The sequence below is a fragment of the Acanthaster planci genome, linkage group LG03, assembly GCF_054643075.1.
Source record: "Acanthaster planci isolate LZ-2023a linkage group LG03, COTS_SCS, whole genome shotgun sequence".
NCBI classification, from domain to species: domain Eukaryota; kingdom Metazoa; phylum Echinodermata; class Asteroidea; order Valvatida; family Acanthasteridae; genus Acanthaster; species Acanthaster planci.
In genome coordinates, this window is record NC_141779.1 from 10418885 (window position 1) to 10442136 (window position 23252).

General features: G+C 41.2%; 3 protein-coding genes across 4 annotated transcripts in view; 2 read left to right on the forward strand and 1 right to left on the reverse strand.

Annotated features, from left to right (window-relative positions):
• Positions 1-20322, forward strand: nphp3 (nephrocystin 3). 2 transcript variants are annotated; one of them, XM_022251653.2, is made up of 24 exons: positions 1-405; positions 983-1192; positions 1750-1919; positions 2873-2998; positions 3523-3652; positions 4394-4540; positions 4865-5001; positions 5614-5804; positions 6160-6249; positions 6672-6813; positions 7703-7876; positions 8555-8773; positions 9504-9647; positions 10032-10129; positions 10352-10676; positions 11443-11607; positions 11936-12036; positions 12377-12600; positions 13952-14040; positions 14707-14945; positions 15850-16062; positions 16453-16693; positions 18098-18223; positions 18863-20322. In XM_022251653.2, exons 2-24 carry the CDS (start codon positions 1039-1041, stop codon positions 19157-19159), a joined length of 3942 nt encoding a protein of 1313 aa, XP_022107345.2. In that variant the 5' UTR covers positions 1-405; positions 983-1038; the 3' UTR covers positions 19160-20322. The 2 variants fall into 2 exon arrangements, with proteins under 2 accessions (XP_022107345.2, XP_022107346.2); XM_022251654.2 differs by having other exon boundaries at positions 1-314.
• LOC110988295 (uncharacterized) overlaps positions 1-23252 on the forward strand; it is a 128192-nt gene that overhangs the window by 53140 nt on the left and 51800 nt on the right. The gene's annotated exons all lie outside the window — the stretch shown is intronic.
• The window catches only part of LOC147799630 (ubiquitin-like modifier-activating enzyme 5), an 8891-nt gene continuing 5961 nt past the window's right edge, over positions 20323-23252 (reverse strand). The window contains exons 10-12 of the mRNA XM_087134733.1: positions 22904-22979; positions 22102-22211; positions 20323-21733 (exon numbers count right to left, since the gene is read on the reverse strand). Of these exons, the coding sequence (XP_086990859.1) occupies positions 21662-21733; positions 22102-22211; positions 22904-22979 (258 nt within the window). The 3' untranslated portion in view covers positions 20323-21661. The remainder of the gene's footprint in view (positions 21734-22101; positions 22212-22903; positions 22980-23252) is intronic.

The window sequence follows — 23252 nt, forward strand, 5'->3', positions numbered from 1 at the left end:
TATGTAGCCGTAGATATGTCCTGTATCACCGTAGAGCAACACATGCATAGGTACTTGTAGGCCTACATTGGACGTGTTACGGCTGTATCAGAACCCCTTGATCGTGACATAGGCCTATCGTACATGGCATGAGACCCCTGAACAATACGTTTTTTGGCTAAGAGGACTTTTACATCATGTGTGTGTGCTCATGGGTCCAATGTCTAGGCAGGATGAATAATATCGGCGAATACATTCACTCTAATGTGATGCAGTCTGTCTGCTTTATTGGAGTAGGCCTGTAAACGCATCCACACCCAGTCTTCCAGATCCCGGTAAGCAGTGAGTGAAGTTGATTCCGTCCTCCTCCATGATCATGCCTGGTCCACGATGATTGTTAGGCCCTAGCTCAAAAACCATGATAACGTAAGTACTGCAAAAGATGACTCGACGATCATTCATTTGTAAATTAGCAATCAAATGATGAGCTATTCACGCTATTTATGTCATGTGTACATTTGCTCTGCCCTATGGAACTGACTCTTTTTTTTGGAAAGAGTTCCATATGGAAAATTAACATTTGATGCCCCAGTGCACAAACCTATGATGAGACTTGTCTGTTTTTTAAGTAAATGCTTCAGAATATTCTTCGCTTTATTTCACTTTTTAGGTCATGTGATCACTTTCTGATGGCTATTATAACATTTTAAGGGAAAATTAGTGTTTTCTGCATACGGAACTCTTTCCCTTCAGCCATCAGCTGATCATCTTTTCTATCTGATTCATGTTTGTGGAAGATCCTTTTTTTAAAAAGGGGAATTAAAGTCCAAGATTTCCTGCGTAATCAACTGATAGCGCAGATCCACCAATGCGTGGCACCTACAGTATCTCCATTAATTGTTCTCTGTTGTTTGTCCTTCACCTGGAAGTCATCAAACAGATGTTTTAAACAAATGAATGTGTGTCAACATTTTCCTTTACAATTACATGTACATTACTGCAGATGTGATACGGCAAGACTTTATACATGACCGCACAGGCGCTTTGTTACTGTACATAATGGGTACGGGAAGCTCATTTCCCAACGATGAGGATGCCGACATGTCTGACAGTAACCCTGGTGTCATCAAGCGCATCCCCATTGAGCTGAAGCCTCGGAAGAGCCTGGGGGGGACCTTGCGATCCGTCGGCTCTTTTGGCAGACGACAGAAAGGTGTGGCTGCTGGTTCAAGTTATCTTTGTTTCCCTTGTGTCCACTTTGTGCAATGACATGTAGATTGGAGATATTTAGCTAGAAAAGGATAGGACCAAAGAATACTGCAACTTGTCCATTGCATAGGGCTAAGCGGACATTGAATATGATTGTCAGATCAGTTTGAGCCAGTTCAGTATTCCAACAGCACATGCCCCAAATGAAGTGCGTGCAAGATAATTCAGGACGGGCGTGAATACTGGTCTACGTGCACCTTATCAGTGCTGCCATACGTCGACTTGAATACTAGCTTTGCTCTCGACTTGCCTCAGCTTTTTAAAATACGTACCAGTTGGGCTCAGCATTACTGTTACATTACATTGTATGCAAAATGAAAATGCTTTTGATACAAAACACTGGCACAAATCTAAAATGCTGTTAAAAGTTTCAGGAAAAATTTTTTTGGCTCGACAAATTTGGTCCAAACCTCCCCTTCCCAAAAAAATTGGTTCTGGACCAAATCAAGGTTTAGTGACTTGGCTCTTAACCTATGAATACTCCATATGATCTGTCTCCAGGAGTGAGTCTGAGGTCTGCCCTCTCTGTGGACTTGGACAGTTCCGAGGTGGATAAAGTCCGCCGAGAGTTTGAGATGTACAAGATTGGCAAACAGAATGAGATGAGCGATCTGATCAAGAAAGAGAAGAAGTTGGAAAGTGAAAACAAACGGCTGCGGGCCGAACTACAGGTGAAACTTCCGTCAGGATTGTCACAAAGAGACAACTTTCTCCAAGCTGCATCAAATTAACCCTTTTAAGAAAAATCATGATGGAAGTTTGTCACTTCTTCGAAAGAGAATTTATTGAGACTAACTTCAAGAATTGATTAATTTAATGCATTACGGAAATTTATCTTTTCCTTAAAATTGTTAAAATTGCTTTCTGCCATTCATGGCTCTGTGTAATCTCTGTCAAGCACATATTTCTTCTGTCTGTGAAAACCAAAAGTGTGGTTTAGTTGAATTTTTCACCTTAGAGATCACCATGATTTAGCTGATTTGAATAGACTTGGTCAAAATGATTTCACCAAGATGTGGGCATCAGATATTGTAGTTAGTTTTGGAAAAACTGGAAATTTGGAAAGAGGTAATTTCTTTTGCAAATTTGTCTCTTTGTGAAAATGGTGACAATTTGAATCCTCATGGTGCTTTCCAAGGAGCTTTTAAGCACAGTGAAGGCTGAAGGTTTTTTAAATTTTTGGGGAGGGCATCACTTTTGTGTGGGTTTCAAAGATTAGGTGATACATAAGACAAATTTCGCAAAAAGTGAGAGAGGAAACCCTCCAATTTCTTGCTCTTTATCTTCCTGATTATTCCAAGTTCCAGCCATTAGCAATAAACTAATGGTATGTTCTTTGTTTAAAGAGGAACCAAATCTGTGCCGTCCCGAATCCATCACCATCAAATCTAGAGTGTTTGATTTTGATGGATCTTGGAGGATAAGGGGTGATCCGTGTATTACCCATAGCATTTTCTTACCCTTTAGCTGTGAAGCTGCAACCATTTGCTGGACCAATTTTTGGCTGTTGTTGTCTTTGACCAATACTATGACGAGTTTTAATACCACAAAAAGTGACATGACAAAACAGCTATCAGATTACCTCTATGCACAAACTTTTATTATGTTTTTGTTTTGGTTGAAGGCTATGCAGAAAACGTGCAATAAACTCCGCCAGGAGCGCGACATGGCTCTGGATGCAGAGTACCAGGCTTTGGAGAGGGCAGCCGCCTTTGAACAAGACAGGAATAAAGTACAACGTCAATTTAAGGTATATCTAATGTACATGCATGTATTGTTTTCTTTAGACATCATGACAGCAATTTAATAAGCCGGTGAACCTTTTGAATTTTAAACCAAAAGCATCTTGTGCTAAGGAAGACCTTCTGGCATTGAAAGTTCTGCAGTAATCAAAGGTTTTCAGGCCTTTTGAAATTCATGTTTGAATTTTGGAAATAGGATGCTCGGTGTTCATGTTTGATAATTGTGGCTAGGGTGGAAAGGCCTACAACTGCATTTTTATCAATGTGTGGGGTTAAATCATTGTTTGTTGTGACCCATGAAATGTGTAGTCTTCAGAAGACCTGAACAATGTGTAACAAACATTTTTACAATATAATTTTTGTTGTGTATTTGCCAATCTGTTTCATAAATACATTTCTTAATGGAAGGTTTTTTAAAGTATTGTCTCAGTGTGACAGTAACAATTAAAACTGATACTTTCTTTGATTGGCGAGGGAGTTAATGGCTTGTATTAAATGATAAACTATTTTTGGCTTATTGAATATATTGTAGATTTTCCGCGAGACAAAAGAGAGCGAAATTCGCGATCTTCTGAAGGCGAGAAGCAACCTGGAAGCCACATTACACAGGACTGTTCCTCCCCTTAATGGAGAAAACGGGGTAGTCAGTTCACTTGATGCAGGTAGGACGTGAGGATGGGTTGCGGCATGCAAAATTCCACCACAAAGCAAGGACACTTGATTAATAACATCAAGAAGATGTGAAGATTGTATCAAAATTCAGATAAAGAAGAAAATATGAGGTTATGAATAACTCTAAGGGCCTTAGAACTAGAGGGAAACACACGACTTGGCCGGTTGAGCGATTCAATTTTGAAGAATATGTAGGAACTCAAATAATTTAACCATCTTGTTCCAATGTATAAAAGGGTCCTTCACAAATCACCAGGTTGTTTATGTTGGGCACGATCAGTCCATCTGCATGATCTGTGCCTGCAGAGCTGTACAGTCAGTCGATAATTTCATGTGTGGGCATTTGTAATTTCTTTCTAATTTATGGCTGTGGTAAAGGCAGTGATTTCATAGAGGATCAACTGATTGCACAATGTAATCAATTGATTAAGCTGATTGACTGATTGTGCCCAACATTTACGCATAAACATGTATCTGTATTGAAGAGTAGTCAGTGGAATTGTTCTTAATAATAATATTTAAAGCATTTGTCTCCTCATTTTTGTCTATTAATTGTTCAGTCATCTTTACAAATGATTCTGAACTGAAGCAAGCATTTCCCAACTGACACATGTTCCTAAATGACAGCCTGTAATTAAATTTCCAGTTTAAACTTTCAAATACTTCAACCGTGCCATCAACCCAAGGTTGAATGCCAGTTATCTGCTACAACCTTTTCTTTGTGAATGTAGGCAATTCCTACCCAGGTGATTGGTGGACAGCGTTGGAGAGTGAGCCCTCGCTTGGCAGTGTGTCCCAACTCCAGATGTTACCAAGAGGACAAGAGGTCTCCCCTAATCTCACTGACATTGACAGTACCTTCACAAGTCTAAACAGAGGTGAGTTGGAAGATTTACCTACATGGAATGTTTGGCATTTTCTTGTTCCGTCTTTGGGAATTTACTGTTGTTGAGAACTCAGGAGTAAGCCAACATGCAAGCCTTTCTCAGAAATGTTTTTAGTGAGCAGCAGCAGCACCCGCAGTCATCCAGAAAACCTTGCCATTTTTAAACGTTCAAAAATTGCATTTTTCAATAAACTCTTAGCCCAAAAGGATATCAAAAAGTTTTCATACACTAAAGAAAAAATTGATTTATAAAAAGTGGGTTAGAGAAATATTCATCCCTCAGAGACATGGTTTCAATCTGTACATGCATGCACAGGAGAGGACAGCCCTGTCTCTGTTGTGGCATGGAACCAAGTCATGCTGAGCCTACCTCAGACCTCGCAGTTCAATGTCATACGTGTCTACCTGTCTGCCCCGGAGGACATGCTGGATGAGGTGGCGATTATGGACAAGGTATGTGCTGAATTTGGTACATAATTTGGAAACCTTTCCCAAAGGGAAATTTCCCGATTGATTTTTGTTCGGACTGTAATAAAACTGCTACTGGTTTACTGTTTTTCGCCCAAAACCTTCACATTTAACGTTTGTCAGTTGTTCTTTCATGGAAAGCAAACAATTTTAGGTGATCTTTTCTCACATTTGAACATTTTCACTTTAGAGGGGTTCCACACAGCATACATTTATTCGTTTTTTCTGTGACATTAATTCTCATCAATATAATATCAATATTACATCATTGTCGTTGACTGTGCCGTCCAGAGGATGCCATCTTTTCACTCTTGGCTGTCACATCTGTGTATTGTTTAGATCTTATTCTGAATTAAAAAAACCTCATTGCTCTTACTTATCCAAAGCAACAGATTGGATCGCACCCCTATTGGGCTATCACCATTTGCGAGTTAGCCACACCCCATAGAAGCATATGAAATTTTGTACATTTGAGTTTCATTCATCCCAGATTTTGGGTGTAATTTGACCCGTAATTGGACAGTCTTTCACAAGCTTTGTTGAATTGATTCTACCATTAGTCAATTAACAAGGAGAATACTGAAATTGCAATTGCAGGAATTTGAGCCCAAACTGAGGGAGCTCTGTGAGCTGGAGGGGCGTTTTTTCCTGCTGGTCCACCTGCCTTTCTCTGAGCAGAGAATGAAGGAATGTTCAGATGACGAGCTGTCAAAGGTGTACAGCATGTACAAGCGACTGGTGCATGACTGCAGTATATTTCTGGCCTTTTTAGGAGAGCAAACCAATCGGTAAGAAATAAGCTGTAACTGAAATGCAATGCTGATTCAGATTTCATGTAAAGAACATTTTGCAGCGGTAAGTATTTACAAAAGCAGTCCACAAGTGCCATCAGAGAAAGAGAAACAGGTTATTTTGAAAAAAATTGAATAATTTTTTTCGGAACTGAATCACAGTATTGCTGGTAAAAATGGCATTTTAAAAATAGTTGATATGTTTTCTCACTCTTCACTTCAGAATTTAAAGGCAATATGTACATGCATGACGTACATGGGTGTGTTAAGGGTGCTATACTAATTCTTGAGTTTCTTGGTCGTCATCATTTCTCGTCAGTGTCTGAAGGTGCTTTCATTTCTTTTGGGGTAGGTTCACCCGTGATGAGTATGAGCTTGGCCATCTCAATAGCCCTGGAGCCAAGTCGGCCATCTTTTGCTTCAGCAATCCAGCATTCAGAGGGTGTGTACTTCTTGACGTTACAATATTAGTAACTGTTCAGTGTTCTATATTTCTTATCTATTAATATATTAAGAGATTTTTTTTTTACAGTTTGTCCAGTGTTTGGCACTTGAGACACTTTAGGCATTAAAATGTATTATGACTTCTATTTGGTGAAACAGTAGTTCTCCTCCATGTCAGTGCTCTGTCATGCACAAATGTGTACCAGTCACATTGTACATGAATATCTTACACTTTTGAAGTCAACTGTTCACTTTCAAATTCACATAACGGTATGGAATTAAGGCAAATTGAAAATAAGTGGAACATAAAATACAGAATTACCCCTTGAAGCCATACTTGAACAAAAATCAGATCTGAAGCAATTTAGAAGTATGCAACCTTCTAACAAAAGCAGGCGTCATTTTCTCCTGTGATTGTAGATGTAAACCCAGTCAAGGAGAAGCCAAAGAACTGAAGAGCCTCGTCAACAAGACGGGGTGTGCTAAGATCGTCAACAGTTACAATGAGCCCAGGGACGGTGTGGAGCAAGCGTTTGCTGAGCTGAGGAAAGGCATTCAGTTGGTGAGTACGCATACATGTGTCGATTTTGGGACCCGGTCGGGTGTGTTGGGCATGTAAGGCAAGATCTGTTGAGGTGGCATTCTTTAACAATGTGCCAAAAGATTCATGAATCAATCTTATCCTGCAGTGAGCTAGTTACGCATTTAAAAAAAACCAGCAGCCTATTTCACAAAACTTTACGTAAATGGCGTAACCTCACTTACACCACATTTTGTTGCGTAAGTTGCACAACAAATTAAGACCGATTTCACGAAAATTACGTACTGTAAGACTGTGACTTGTGCAACAAATTATGGCATAACGTACATAGTCATTTTAGGTGGAGTAAGTTGCGCCAAATGAAGCAAAAGTGAATGATTTGAGTAGCTTATCATGCTGAACTTAGCTGAACTTAACAAGGCTCATATGAGAAACATACAACTTTGTTGTAAAAGGTGATGGAAAACTTGTTTGGCTATGAGAGAACTGCGAGATTTTCTGTTCGGTTCTGACGAAGGAAAGATGAAAACTTTTTAAAAATGGCGGTCAGAGGTGATTCAATGACTGTTTGATGACTGTTGTTATATTGGAAAGGAAAAGCCATTGTAAAAGCCCTTTTTGTCCTTGTCCAAGAAATTTAATCTTTTTAAAATGTGGCACAGCTGTGCAGCTTTTCATGAAAATGAACGTAAGTATATGGTGCAGCTATGGCTTAAATTTGTTACACAAGACTTATGCATGCTTCAAACATGTCAAAGTTACACCACGTTTCGTGAAATCGGCTGCAGGTCATTCGGGAACAAAGCATGTGCAGTAGTCTGCTCATAAAAGTCCCTGCTTTTTTATATGAAAACCCATGAAGGTCACTGTGCTTTTGCTGCCAGTATAAACCTTTCTGTGGTTTTTGCAGGAGCTTGGTATCGACACATCAGAGGAGCCCAAACACAAATATGCCCAGACTGAACTGGATTCATCCTACGAGGATCTGTGCGCCAGCTGTCAGTGGGACATGCATGGTGACGGTGAGCAGCGGGAGATGTTCAACACGGCATCCATCTCGTCCTGTGAACTCGGCTTTGAAAAGGTGAGTTGCTCAGGCCCAATTCCAGAACCTCCAAGAACATGGCGCTGTGTTGTCATCACATTGAACGGTATTGGTGAATTTAAACGTGGATACTTTTGTTCCAAGACATTTTTGGCTATTCAGTGCACCAGATTAGGGATTTCATTAAGGTTGGTTGTACCGCTTTATGTCATTGACAAAATGGCAGTTTTTCAGCGATGCTTAGTGTGTGAAACGGTTTGTGTCCTGCACGCCTGACTGAACTTCACCGACAGACGTGGTGTGTGTGCTGTTAAATACTCTTGTATATCGACACCCACTCTGGCACAAAATAATGAATGTTCTTGACAAGTTACCAAACAGTCTTCCAATAAGGCTATTATTAAAAGTACAACCTCTGACCCCAAATTTGACTTGTTTTCATCCGTATTACAGAGATGAAAAGAGGAGATTGATTGTGGGATATGGAGTGGAATTTGAACCTACATATTCTGGAGCATTATGTTGCAGAAATCGTGGGTCCAAGTCTCGCTCCGGTTGATTTCTTTGTTCATCTCAATAATTTTTATGTCAGCTCCTAGTTAGTTTCCATATAATGGAATAGTTTATGTATACGCTATTATATAGTACATGTATACTTTCATTGATGGTTTATGTTGACAGTATTATGACTTTTCCTCTGTTTTACTCGATTTCTAGCACTACGAGAGATTAAATGAGCATGTTGCTGCCGCTGGCCCTCTACCGCCGTTCCTCGTGAGCGGCATCCCAGGCTCTGGCAAGTCCCTGCTCCTGGCCAAGTGGATCTCTCTTTTTCAGAAGAGGAGTCCCAGCAGTCTGGTGGTCTATCACTTCGTCGGCAGCCCCGCCTCCTGCAGTGCCAATGCAGTCAGCATGATACGTCGAATCACAGCTCAGGTAGATCACCTTTTGCTCATTTGAGCTATCACTGTTTCACCATTGCAGATGAGTGAACTTCGTAAGTTTGAAACCATTCAACAGAATAATTTGTCAGCAAATACAGATTTACTGCACGTTTTCGTTCCACGCCAGTGGTTGAACTTATTCTGATGTGAGATAACATGTGCTAGATTTGCTCTCGTGCCTGTTGTGAGTTCAAGTCTGAATGTGCATGGATTATTTAAGGAATCATAACCCCTTCTTTAAACACAGCATGAATTCCGGTGGCCACGGTACAAAAGGGAGTCTATCACTGAAAACGTGAACCAAATTGCTCCGAATCCCGTCTGTCTCAAAGCGTACTTCAGTCGTGGCTAATTTGACCACTTCTGCAGTGGCACATACAACTTCTGTTTGGAAAATTTGAATGAAATTCTGTTGACTTATCGTGTACCCACAGTTTCATCGGCCTGCCCCCTGTATGGGACTCATAAGTCCAAATCTTGACTATCATGGAACTCATGAATGGTACCCAGGTAAATAAACACAATGTGAGACATACATGTATGTGGATAGGCCTTCGCCACATCGAGGGGAACAATTTTGTCTGTTGGGAAAGTTGGGAGCAGATTGTGGGGAAAAGAATTTTGTCCCCATGACATTTTTCTGTCCTCATATCTCAACATGCGTGTAGTCCCCCTCCCAACAATTAGGTAACAAGTATATGCGTGTCTGATTTTGTGTCCAGCTGATACAGTATGTGACGTCACCCCCGGCCCTGACCTGTGACCCCAACAGACTCTTGGATGAGTTCCCCAAGTGGCTGGAGAGAGTTTCATCTCGTCTTCCAGGAGGAATCATTCTAGTCATCGATTCCATGGACAGAATACAGGTACGCAGAATAATACATGCTGGCTCAATCAACTCTAAATATATTTAACACCGTTTTTTAAAGATTTCATCCTTTGTTTCATTTATTAATGCATTGGATAGTTTTTAATATTTTTGTGGATATTTTATACCCTTTGTACTGATAGTGCTGCAACTGTACATGACACGTCACCTCATGCAACCAATAATTTGTCACAGTACAGTATAGATGTACATACATGTACTCCACATGGTATCCGATACATGTACATTTATTATCCCAAGTTGTGTCAAATGCATGTGATATAATATTGTATATTATATTTACTATTAATTTGTACCTGGTATTTCAAGATTTCTGCATGCCATTTGATACTTTTAGTGCATTTTGGTTTGTTCCACTCAGAATGCTGAGAACCACTTACAGTGGTTGCTGGACCCTCTACCCGTTGACATCCGAGTCATAGTAACTGCTAATCCTGACAATTGTCTTCCTGCCTGGAGGTAAAATAGGCATCTGTATGTGGACATTCTTTGGTCAGGCTTGGGTTATCAAATAGGAACAGTAGACACTGTGCAGGGCCTTGAAAATAAAAAGAAATCTTTCCAAAAGGCATAGGACAGTTGAGAACCAGTCGCAAGATGTTTGTAGTATGTGACTGGTAACCAGCTTTTGGTAAACAAACATTCTCCGTGCTGAACAGTTCTGGGATTTGCCCTCCCCAGATCCTGGCCCACGCTCCACTTGGAGGCCCTCAGCCCCCGCCACGCCAAGGAGCTCCTCCACTCCCTCAACCAGGAGCGCAACTTCCTGCTCAGCGGGGAGCAGGAGGCTCATGTGGTCTCCCACTGTCGCACCCCGGCCTCCCGTCTCCCGCTCTACCTCGCTGTGCTCGTGGACCAGCTGGCACAGACAGCCAGCGGGACAGTGACGGATGCTAAGCTGGATGCCTGCCTGCAGCACGCCGACACGGTGGAGATCTATCGACATGTGCTGGAGTCACTTGAGGAACAGTATGAGGGCAATGTTGAAAGGGGATTGGTTAAGAGAGTGAGTATAAAAAATGCACAATATAATGAATAAATGTGTCAAGTTGTTTAATCCTTTAGTACTGCCTTAAACAGCCCAATGTGTCACTACCTGGAATCACTCTGTGGTTTCATGGATTCACAAGTGAATATTACATTGGAATAGAACTTAGTGTGGGAGTTAATGTGTCAAAGTGTGTAATTAGTAGCTATTGAATTGTGCTTCATCTGTAGTCACTTCTATGCCATTTATCATACATTTGTGATGAAATAAAGCCAAATTAGTCATTTGTCAAATTTTTATTTAAATGTTTCAGAAGAAAGTGTCCACAATCAAATCTTTTCATGTTTCAGCTTCTACTTCTGTTTATCCAAAGGTTGTTTCAAGATGGGGGTTTTCATAGAAATGAAATTGACATTTTATACTTTTTGAAGGAATAAAATTCAATCAATTGGCCTTGGTTGACAAATGACGCACTATGTTTGATCGCATCATATTGAGAGTCATTGTCATTGAATTTTCCAATGCAGTCCACATTCAGTTGTTAGTGGCATGCCCAGCTGACTTGCAAAAGAACTACGCATCAGAAATTGAAATGGTAGTTTTACTGGATGCAGGGGAAGACAAAATGTTTTAAAAAGTCTGCATCAGTTTTTGGGTCAGAAATGCCATTCACAAGAGTTACTCGGGAACTGATGCCTTGAGACCTCCATGTTCCGCCTCCAAACTCTGTATTGCTGTGCCGGTGCTCTCACTGTCTGGCACCCATTTTTTGCCTTGGTTTCAGATATGTCAGCTGGTCTATGTGTCTCGTAATGGTGTATCTGAATCGGAGCTGTTCCAGTTAATCCCTGACCTGACGTGGGTCACGTGGGCTCCTTTGTGTTACGACCTTCTGGATTGCCATGTCTTCACATACCGGGCTGGCTCCTTGACTTTTGCACATGAACAGGTACATATACATGATGCGTTAACTGTGTGAAAATGGATATGTATGCTAGGTTTTTTTAGGAAAAATCACAAATTTGCGATGTTGTTTTTTCCCCAGATTTGAGAGTGTAGTGCCATTTCTTCATTGTTTTGCTTGTTAATGCACATTTGTATCACTTGTGGATTTGTTTTAATTTGAATTAATTGCAGGTATGTGAAAAAGCAAATGCTGATGTGTTTTTCTACAAGTGTGATGTGGCTGAATGATGGTAGGGATTTGTGTACAAAGGGTCTCAAGTACATGCGCTGAACAGATACTTTCTGTAGTCTTTTTGTGTTTATATCTGTAGGTTCAGGAAGCGGTACAGTTGAACTACTGCATGGGCGTGCATGAACAAGACCTCACCTCCACAACACAGCTTCTCATCGGGTTTTATTCCAAACTGCTTCAGTAAGTCATTCCTAGTTGTGTTGGACTTGTCCAACTCGGGTTGATAGTGCCGTCCTTTGTCAGCTGTGAACTCACGTTTATATTATATACGGGCGGGTATTCTTGACCGAGGAAGTTCTCCAGGAAGCATGCACTTCAGCTATTAAGCTTTAAACAACATCGTGCAGTGAAGAGTGGGTATCTCATTATGTGCTCCATGCTTAAGAAATGAGAAAGTGAAGTAGCAAAGAATGAAGGGTGTAATTTGGGCGTGGTGATTAGTGGTAGCATATCAAAGCATTTTAATGCATACAGTTGCGCTGTGTGTTTTGAGGAAAGACTTTCTCTCTCGGTTTTACAGGCCGGGCAGTGTGACGGCTCGCCTTGCGGACGAGCTCCCGTTCCTGATCCAGTCCACAGGCGACAGCCAACAGTTGCGGGAATGCCTGTCCAACCTCTGCGTCTTCCGCTTGCTGTACACCAGGGGGCGGTGTTCAGAGTTGCTGGACTTCTGGGGATCGGTCGGCGTAGACAGGCAGGGTGTTGCTAGCATCTACTTTGACACAGTCAAAAAAGTGGAAGAGGGTATGTGATTACATTAACTTGTAGTTGTCTTGCAAGAACTGTCAATGGCATTGTTTGTGACCCACACACAAGACCCAGTAAAGAATACAAACATGAAACATTGTGAGTGTTTGCAACCAGCTTTCAGTTTGATGTGCTCAAATATGTAGCTTCTTTCTATGAGACACAAAACAGGATAAAAAGGGCCTAGTGTAGAAGTTAACATCACATATACAGTGTGGGCCCAATGGTTTTCAATCTTGCCATTACTTGCTATTTCAATATATGAATTTTCGTGGAGGAAACTTCCTTCATCCCCCTAACATCCATCACTCATGGTCTTAACCAATGGCCCTTTGTTTGTACTTAAATTTAAAGAAGCACTATAGAGGCCAACCTCTTTCCAAGAGTCAACAGGCAGCACTATTTTAGTCTGATTTTGCAATGTTTTCTACGAAGGCGTATTTGGTGTAGTGCAACCTGTAGCGCACGACCAAAACATGAAATCACAACCATCACGTCGCTGGTGTCACAACTACCAGTGACCAATCAGAAAAATCAGTACTGCATATTCATATAACGTAATGCGTATGCACACACCATACACACTCGGCATGCCATACGTGTGAGATGCATATTCACGACTTAAATGTACCTATACGCGATGCAATGCATGAAAGCATGTGCTGATTTAGATCCTGTATGCAGAACCAACGTCAAGTCACAGCGTTGTCGAGACATACCGGCCACACACGTAGTACAGTAAACAGCGCACAGTTAAGTGCGATCGTGCCGCAAAGACTTCAGCATTACTCCTGCTGGGCAGGTGCCAGGGACCCAACTATTCTTGGTTGCAAAAGGTTGTATTTTATTTGGTTCAAAAACCAGCAGCAGCTAGAGGGCATGAGTCACAATCAACTTTTTTGCCACTTATTTCAGAATACTGTTTTACTAGACTGCCGGACTACCCAAACAAGGGCTTTCGCTAGACCGCCATGGTTTTTACTCGAATTTGGCTAGCTGACCAGTGTTAAGGTCGAACCCTTAGGGTGAACAATGCTTTTATCACAGTTCATTCGAATAGCTTACGATGTGGCTTAAGACCAAATGACTTGTTGACTTGTGATAGACTTACCGGGAATTCCAGGGGCGTGTGGTGGGCTCGACTACAACTGACACTAAGCCCTGTGTGAAATAATTCTGGTGAAGCTGTGCCTTTCACAATCCTTCAAAATGCAAGAAGATTTTAGAAGGTTTAATGGCTAACCCATTTCCCAATTCAGTGCTGACACCTTTGGAAAAGTCCCCCCCCCCGATTTAGGAAGGCATTTGACAATCTTTCATTAAAATATTTCATTCATCATCGTTGCAGTGTACGCTGGGGTACTTTCTCTACCCACAATAGCCTTTCTGCATGAGATGCTGGGCCGATTTCTGAAAGACATGGGACTTCTCATTCAGGTTAGTATCATTCTACCCGTCCATTCCGTTTGACAGTCATACTTGTCAAGATAGCTTCCCACTTTTTAATTGCAACTGATCAATAAAGTGATATCTGAAATGTTGAAATGGAAATACCCACAGTCTAGTATGTTAATTTGTTAGCAGCAGAGGATATTAGTTTTAAGCCCATTATTTGAAATTATTCTTTTATTCATTCCCACCTTGGCATTTGTGTTATCTCTACCTGCCTTCATTTTGCTTTTCTTAGGCCACCTTTCATGAACGAAAAAAAGAACAAAGAACATAGTGCTTTCTCGAGACCGACTCAGAAATTTGCGATGGACTGGTATTTTCTCTTACTTTTTACACTCTGTACAGAAAAATGTACCTTTGACGTTGTGTCTGCAGTTAACAGTGTTGTAATCAAGACCCATTGGGACCATCAAAAGACCCCACTAGACCATCACAAAACCAACACAAAACCTCTTGTCTGAGTTCAAGTCACAGCTATTAAAAAAAATGTAATTAAAGCATTCCTTTGTTGTGATTCACCCTGCCACTCATGACTGGTAACGCTACAACACTAGCGGTGACCCCTATTAGCTTGTCCTGTGACTGTTTTAAAATGATTTCCCATGCCGTTATTAAACAAAAATTCATTGGCATCCAATGGTCACTTTCCAGGCTGTGCGTCCTCTGCAGCGAGCACTGGAGATCCGTGAGTCCATGGACCCAGACCACCCCAGCGTGGCACAGTCCTTCCACCTCCTGGGGGGTCTCCACGGCCAGTGGGGCAAGTACGCCACGGCCGAGGCCTACTACAAGCAGGCCCTGGAGATCAGCGAGAACGCCTACGATGGTGATCACCCCACGGTGCTGAAAATGCTGGAATCACTGGTGGTGCTATACAAGAAACAGAACAAGTAAGATTGAATATAAATGCATATGTATCCCCTCCCACAAAAGGGCCACTTCGTAATGCTCTTTATTGTAATAGTTTACAAGGGAGAACAAACTGAATTCTTTGATTGTATGTATAATTAGTTTGATGTCCTGATAACAACGGACATCGTATGGGAGAACAAATGTTGAGGGTTTGTATTGATTTACGTTGTGCAAGATTCTTAAAGTGGCTGTGGAGACCTCTTGATTCAATTTTTGTTGAGTCACAATCATTCCAAAAACCAGTCTGAAAGCTTCTTTGATGTTATCTAGATAACGGTGACATTATGCATGTGGACAATGCAAACTCCATAACTTTCACTGCCCAAATTACTACCAAAGCTTTCTGCCGACTATAATTTGCACCATGGATCACTTTGAAGTACGAAAACGGTGGGGAAGGTGAAGTAAAAAAATCAACATGTTTAGCACCCTGCCAGCTTTCGTTTGGGGGGCCACCTCAATTTCTTGTTTTTTAATTTTTTAAAACATGTTGGTTAAAAACAGCAAAAAATGTCAACTGATTGATTAGAAAGTGAAATAATTGCAAACCAGAAGTTCTAAAATGACGTCAGACTCTGTTGGTGATCGTTCGATCTAAGGGTTCAAACATGTCTTTGAATGTCTGCACATGGCTACGGCTGCAAATTGTGCATATGCCTATAAAAGTGGCAGCCATCTTGAAAACAAACATAAAACATCCCACTTCCTCTCGGTTTTCAAAAATCTGGATGCTGAACATGTTTTCTCTTTTTTTTTGCTAAAGACTCACCTATATATCATCTGCATTGCAGTTAAAATGAAGTTCTTGTACCTGTAATGTTTAGATTCGTGAGATATACATGTGTAGATGATACAGATAAATCATTTGCTTGGAACCCTCAGGCATGAACAAGCCGAGCTGTTGCAGAAGAGAGTTACAGCCATACTCAAGCGCATGCAGCCCCCGCACGTCCCACCCCACCAGAAGAGTGCCCTCAATGCCCTGAAGAAGCGCAGCCTTCAGCTGCAGGAGATGGCCACAGGGCCGGACTCCCTGGAGTTGGCCAAGACGCTGAATGAGCTCGGGGTGCTGTACTACCTCCAGAACAATATCAGGTAAAGGACGGTGCTCAGTACATACAAAGCCAACACCAACACTAGTTTTGCATTTCTTCAATCATATAGCGAAATAACAATTAAGCTGAAATGTGTCCAACTTGCATGAATGTGCAGCGTGCTGTTTAGCTACAAATTCGTGTTCACTGTGTACCAACTATGAACTTGACTGCCTACTAAAACATGTTTGTGAACAGTGTAATCTTTGGTTAGACAACAATGATATTAACAAATTCTCCATTTGAAATGTCTACATATTTATTCTTATTTGAGCAATGTTGTTTGTCATGTAACCTCTAAACAAGGTTAAAACCAGATGTATTTTGATGACTTGCTATTTACTGGAGGAACTGCCATGAGATTTGACTCCAGTGTTTCAACTCTTTGCAGCAATGCAGAGCAGAGCTTCCAACGATCCTTGTCCATACGTGAGGCATTACTGGGAGAGCAGCATCTCGACGTTGCACAGTCTTTAAATAACCTGGCGGCCCTGTACAATGACTCCAACGATCTGACGAAGGCCGGTGTCCTTTACGAGCGAGTGCTGAGCATAAGGAAATCTCTCTTGCCAGGCGACCATCCTACAGTGGTCTCGTCGATACGGAACCTGGGAATGCTGTATCGTAGACAGGTGGGTAAGTGGGTAATTACTGGGACAAGTAACTGGGCTAACCACGAGAGAGTATTGGAAACCAGTGTTATATCTGAGATGTCCAAGACCAAGATTGAGACCAAGGCATTCAAGACCAAGACCTTGAAGACTGAGACCAAGACTTCGGGACCGAGAACGAGACCAGACATTAACCACTTGCTGCCGGGAAGCCCGGTTTTGGGCATGTATTCTTTATATGCACAGCCGGGTGTCCGAAATTGGATAAAGGGAACTGGGCCTTGTAACAAAAGACCCTACTTGTAACAAAAGACCAGGCTGCTGGTAATTACCAACGTTTTTTCACTGTCAATAGCGGACTGATAATCCAGCATATTTTTGAAACAGTATACCAATGTTTGGGGCATTCAGTACAAGTGGATTACCACCGGGGACAAAAGCGCTCCACCACTGCAGCGATGAGCCACACAGTACCGCTGCACACAATTTAACGTATAGTTAGAAACTGGCATTTGCCAAGTCACAGTATGACCATGTAGGCCTTATCTTTTATCACTGCTGCTCCTGCAATAAGTTCTTTTTTACACACACAAAAAAGCTGGCATTAAATTGTGGTATATGCAAAGTCTGCCATCTTTGTTTCTGATGATCTCCATCTGTTCCCCAGATTGTGGGGAGTAAAATACTGTTTAAGAACAACATCCGCGTGTGCTGTTGGCATTCGGAATCCCATTTTGCATTCATCCAACTGGGATGAACAGATTGCATGGGTGAAGGCACATCTGCATGAAAAATTTGGGTCATGTTTACTCCATGCCAGACAAATGTGAATCATTGTGCACACGTTGTTTCCTGGCATAGCTTGCAAAGTTTAATGGCCCATGTGGAGAAAAACTGAAAGCATTTCCAATATTTCCAAAGCATTTGTGAAAATACTGGTTATCCACAAGAAAATAACGGCAGCCGGTACCTCAGTAAGTTATCAACTTATTAACGTCATTTTGGGAGCATGGATTTGTGTGGCTATTCTGATTAAGCTAATTATATTGAGATTGAAGGCCAGTGTGACAGTAACTTCCCAGACCAAATCATGTGTAATTCCTATAAGTACTGGTACCTTGTTTGGGTTCTGTGTATTGCTAGTCATGCAACTGCAGAAACCATCTTTGCAACCTCTACAAGAGGCAGCCGTCTCGCTTTTTTGCCATTTAAAGCTCTGTAATAAGGCTGGAAGGAAAATAGTTTGTTCCCTTTTATCATAATTTGAATTTGTATTACTATTGCCATTCGGTCTACAGGGAACAATTCAAACATGGCAGCATCAAGATAAAGTCTATACAGCAGCCACATCATCAGCCTTCATTACACACTGGTGTTAGACACAAATAGCCATCAGTTGGCTAAAATGTTCCTTGTTTTATGCAGGGTAAATACACTGATGCTGAGCCATTGTACATTCAAGCCGTGGAAACTAAAGAGAGATGCCTAGGTGGAAATCATTCCAGTGTGGCCACAGCGTTGGTCAATCTGGCCGTAGTCTACTGCCAGCAGGTTAGCCTTTCGTTTCCCTTGGTTCAAAACTCAAAAGTTTCTCTCAATTTCAAGTGCTACAGTCACTTCAGAGAGCATGCAAAACTTGTAGAGGATGTTATTGCGCACATGATGCATGTCTGATTTGAAACTCAGGTTATGGGTGCATTAATCAACATGAGATGTTTCTGGTATATAAAAACTTGGATTGTGCCATGTCTTACTTTATACAGGAAAGCAGACTTATTCCATTTCTTGTGGGGTTAAAAACCAAACACAAAGATTACTATGAAGAAGAAATTCTTTCTAGTCATTGTTCAATGCCTGATTAAAGAAGGAACTCTGTCAGTGACATTAAAGTACCAATTCCAAATGTTGCAAAAAGGCATTTTACTTGAAAACAAGCTGAGGGTAATCTTTCAAAGGTGCTCGTGTTTTGAGGATTGTATTTGCTTGAACCGAAATATCACTGATTTGTAGAAAATTTCATCATATTGACAAACTATATCATGTGAGAATTTAGTTTTGCTTATCTCTGAGGCATCCTTGGGTGTTAACTGCCCTGTAGCCCAAAGGGTTAGTGTAAATCACGTAGGATCTTTTGGATTTAGCATGGTTAGGGTTAAGAGTTGATCCACTGCACGTCTGTTTGTTGTGTAGAGGAAGCACACTGAAGCCCTTCCGCTGTACGAGCGAGCGCTGCGGATCTACGAGGAAAACCTGGGTCCCCACCACACCAAGGTGGCAGAGACGCTGCGCAACCTTGCCGTCCTGCGCTACGAACAGGGTGACTTCCAGAACGCTGCCACTCTCTACAAGCGCGCCATGGACATCAAAGAAATGGAGGCGGCCTTTGCAAAGAAGCCCTTCTCGCGACGATCGTCGAGCGGGGGATCGTCGGCTGTTAGGCCCATCATCCCAATGAGCCCACAACTTCTGCTCAGTGACAGCAGGTAGTGAAGGGCTGAATGTTTAGGGCTTATGCGGACTGCACCGTATAAGAAGTATAATTGAACAGCATATTCCAAGTTAACTTTATAGATCAAGAACACTTCCAGTATTTGAAACCCACATAAATGTGATAGGCTCTGGGTTCTTCATAGCCTGAAAAGTTTGATGTACCTGTACAGTATATTTCTGTTACAGTGACTAGCCAGCAGAGCTTATTTGTCTATGCAAATCATTCCGTCCAGAACTCTCTGAAATTTGTTTAAGCTGATGGGGTGCAGGTGGACAAACTTTCCATGGAGAAACTCTTGTTTGGAAACCAACCAATTCAGAGCTTGCATTATTGCATTATAATGCATCCGTAATTCAGTGGGGTTGGCAAGAAAGGTGTTGGTTCAACAATCCAATGGTCTTTTACCCAATCCAACTGCCAAATGTACCAAAGGTTGTAGTCTTTGGACCCCAACATAATAAGCCTTTTGCGAGTTAAATTTGAGTGAAATCTTGTACACTGAGTTACCTGACTGCACATAAACATAACGATTTGAATTCCCCAGACTAAAGATACTGTTGCTGTACCTCATGATTTGTGGCAAGCTTTGCATAGCAATTACCTTCTCTAGAATGGACTGGTTCCTTTGTGCCCCTCTTATCCACTGAAAACAGTGTGTCGGTGCAAGCTTGCCTCGAGTCATGAGGTACAGTATACATGTAGCGACAATGTCTTTAGTAAGGAGAAGTCAAATTGTTATGTTTACGTGAATTTTATAAAGACAGGTGTTATTCAAATTTAACTCACAAAAGGCTTATTGTGATGTCAAGACAATTACCAAAACTTCTTTGTACCTTTAACCCTAACGGTGCTGAACCCAACAAGGTTATGCAGGATTTCAATGGTCCCTAGGGGGTTAGGGTTAATGTTTAAACCTCCACCACTGAATGTTTACATGTACAATGTATTTGACTGAATATTTGTTCAAGCTCTGTTCGCCTTTACTTAATGCATCTTGACTGTCTTCCAGTATTTGTATTCTGTAAATATACAGTGTTTATTTATTCATTTATACTATATGATGAAGTTGATACATTTGTAAATAATTTTTACCTTGAATGATGCTTTTTTTTAAGAAAGAAGGCTGCAGTAAATAACCTGACAACGCTTTTACAGACAATTTGAGTGACAGGGTTTTATCCATTCTGGGCCTGACCTTATCCCCAGCTCTAAAATTCCACAGGTTGGCTGTCAATTTCTCTAGACAGTACTTGGAAGAGTACTTCATTCACACCAATGGTACAAGTGTGAAACACACAACCTTGTTCTGGGCTTGAGAGGACCAAATTCTTACACGCACAAAAACTTGGTGAAAATGTTACCCATGCAAGGATGCATATAGATGGATCCAAGTGTGTCCACACTGAGGACCAAAAATGGAAACAAAGTTTCTCTTTTTTGTAATACGATAGAACTGTGTTTGTGCCTCATGCAATTTGGGTGTACATGTAATAGTTAAGTTGTAATGGTTAAAAATTCATAAAAATACATTAGGTATACATGCTTAAAACTGCGTACGTGGCAATGCTATGGGTGTGATACACTTCCTTTGGAAAGCATGCATTTTGAAAATAGTTTTAAAGTTCAAGCACATTTTTCCAGCATACACATATATACTGGGTGATTAAGGATACATGTACATGTATGTCTATACATTTACATGTATCCTTAATCACCCAGCTGAATGTGATGTTTCCCTTTACTCATGGCTTTCATGTGCTAGCCTTATTTCTGATGAAGATTATTGATACCAAATCATGCTGACACTACCTATTTGAGATATTTCCTTGAAACCTCAACATCTCTATACTCTTAAAAAATTTCTAGCAGTGCTCCAAGAATCAGGCTCGCACACAGCATGAATGCCAGAGGTGCCTTAGCCACAGTTGTGAGATATTGTGGCAAGAGTTTTAAGAATTTTTTTATCACATTTTGGTCTCGACTAGACTGGTCACCTGTCTTGTCTATAATAAATATCCATCTTTGCGGTGCAACTTGTCTTGATGTATTTTATAAACTTAAAATCTAACTCTGTCAAACAGATACAATGCATGATGAATGGAGTTAAGCGGGATGTAACCTGCTTCCACAAAATGTGAGTGAAGTTTAATACCAAGTATAATTTTTCTGGTAAAATCTACAATTGTCTAAACAGAAGCAGTGACAAAGACCTTGCTTAGTTCTTACTCAATGATATGGACTCAATACACTGGCAGTGCATGTAACATGCTGATTTGGGGGGGGGGCTTTGAAATCCTTACTCTTTGTTCAGATTTTTTTTCCTGATGGCCAGGACTTTGGGTATGTTAAGATTACGTTAAGACAAACCTATGTTGTTTTTGAGAACAGACGTAGCTGTCAATTCTGACTTCACTCTCATTCTGTGTGGGAAGTGGGCTACAAGCGCAAGTATACATTTTTATAAATAAGTAATTATGGAATGCTACACTGACATATCGTTAGAGAGACTTCATTTGTGCCATCAGCTCCTCTAAGGACTGGTTGGTGTCTGTGACCACTTCATCAGAATCCTGTAGTACAAAATGACAAATGGTGAAAGTTTATCTGAAAGTTTGGGATGTTGCTGTGGTAACCATCTGTTGCCAAGTTTATGTCACAACATTATGCAGGCGTGGCATAAAACAAGTTATCATTCAGTGTTTTGAACCTAACAAAAAAGGGCACTCTTTTTTCCAGAGATGGATTACTGGATTGGACTAATGAAACCCAACCCAACCAAATTGAACTGATTCCAACCCAGCCTAGATAGCACTATATAACCCTAACCATGCTGAACCCAACAAGGTTATACAGGGTTTTAATGGTTCCTAGAGGGTTACAGATAAGCACCACCATCAATACAAATACATTTCTTTCAATATGATTGAACAAACTGCACCTTCGTTGTTTCATCGGGTCTGTCGTAGGCGTAAGATAAGCCAGAGGCAAGTTCCGGGGCCGCTTTTGTCTTGAGGTCATCAATGCTTGACTCATCGACCAGTGAAATACCTAGAAGAAATACAGACACACTTCTCACAGTAGACGTGTGGATGGATCAACCTCCAACCCAATTCCTACAAACTCTGCTGGGATTTTTCAAGATTTGGGAAAGTAGAACTAATCCTCTAAACTTTAATTAATGATGCACCGTGAGAGATGAAGTACAAGGAATGAGACATTGGGTTCAGAAAGGTTTCTGGCAAAAATGCCTGGAATGTGAAGCTTAAGACTTGAGACTGGACGCTTCCGTTTCACACTATCTGGAATACTGTTGTTGGATTTTAGAAGATTTTAGAAGCGTCTTATCTTAGCCCCTATTATCTAAAAGCTAACTGAAATGTTGCAGAAACCTGGACACACAAATGCTTTTTACGAAGACAAGTTTCAGCCTTGTTGGACAAAGCATTGGTAATTTGGATCAGTATTTCACATTTCTGCAAACCAGCACGGGCACAGTTTTAAAAATTGAGATTTTTGTTGCCCTCCATAATGTTGCCATTTCATGAGACAACATGTCCAAATATTTGAAGCTGGCGATCAAGGCATTTGCAAGACACCACGCTACAAACTGAAGACCCCCCCTGGAAAAGATGGAGAGGTTATTTTGGAAACAATGTGTGTGGAGGGGTGTGTCCTTCCCCTATGGCCCAGCTTCTAGGGTTGAGGCACTGAACTGTGAAAATGGGCAATGGATGGCTTACCCCATTCATTGGACTCGTGTACAATCTCTGCCTCTTTCACCGCTTCCTCCAACTTGGGCTTGAGAGCTTCTTCCTTCTGCAGTTCATCAAGAAACATTTGTGAGGAAAAGAATGTTTTTAACATTGTTATCTTGTTTTGCTGACTGGGACTTCGGTCACTCGAGTTGCAGTCTCTCTTTCATAAGACTTGAGTTGGCCTTAAGAGAGACGATGACTTGTTACTTAACATACAAAAAAATGAATTTGGACTTGAACAAACTGGAGTTGTTCAGTTGTTAACACTGACAACAGCAAAAAACCAATGACTTGATTTCAGATGAGCTTTAGTAGTCTGCTGACAGTGGACAAG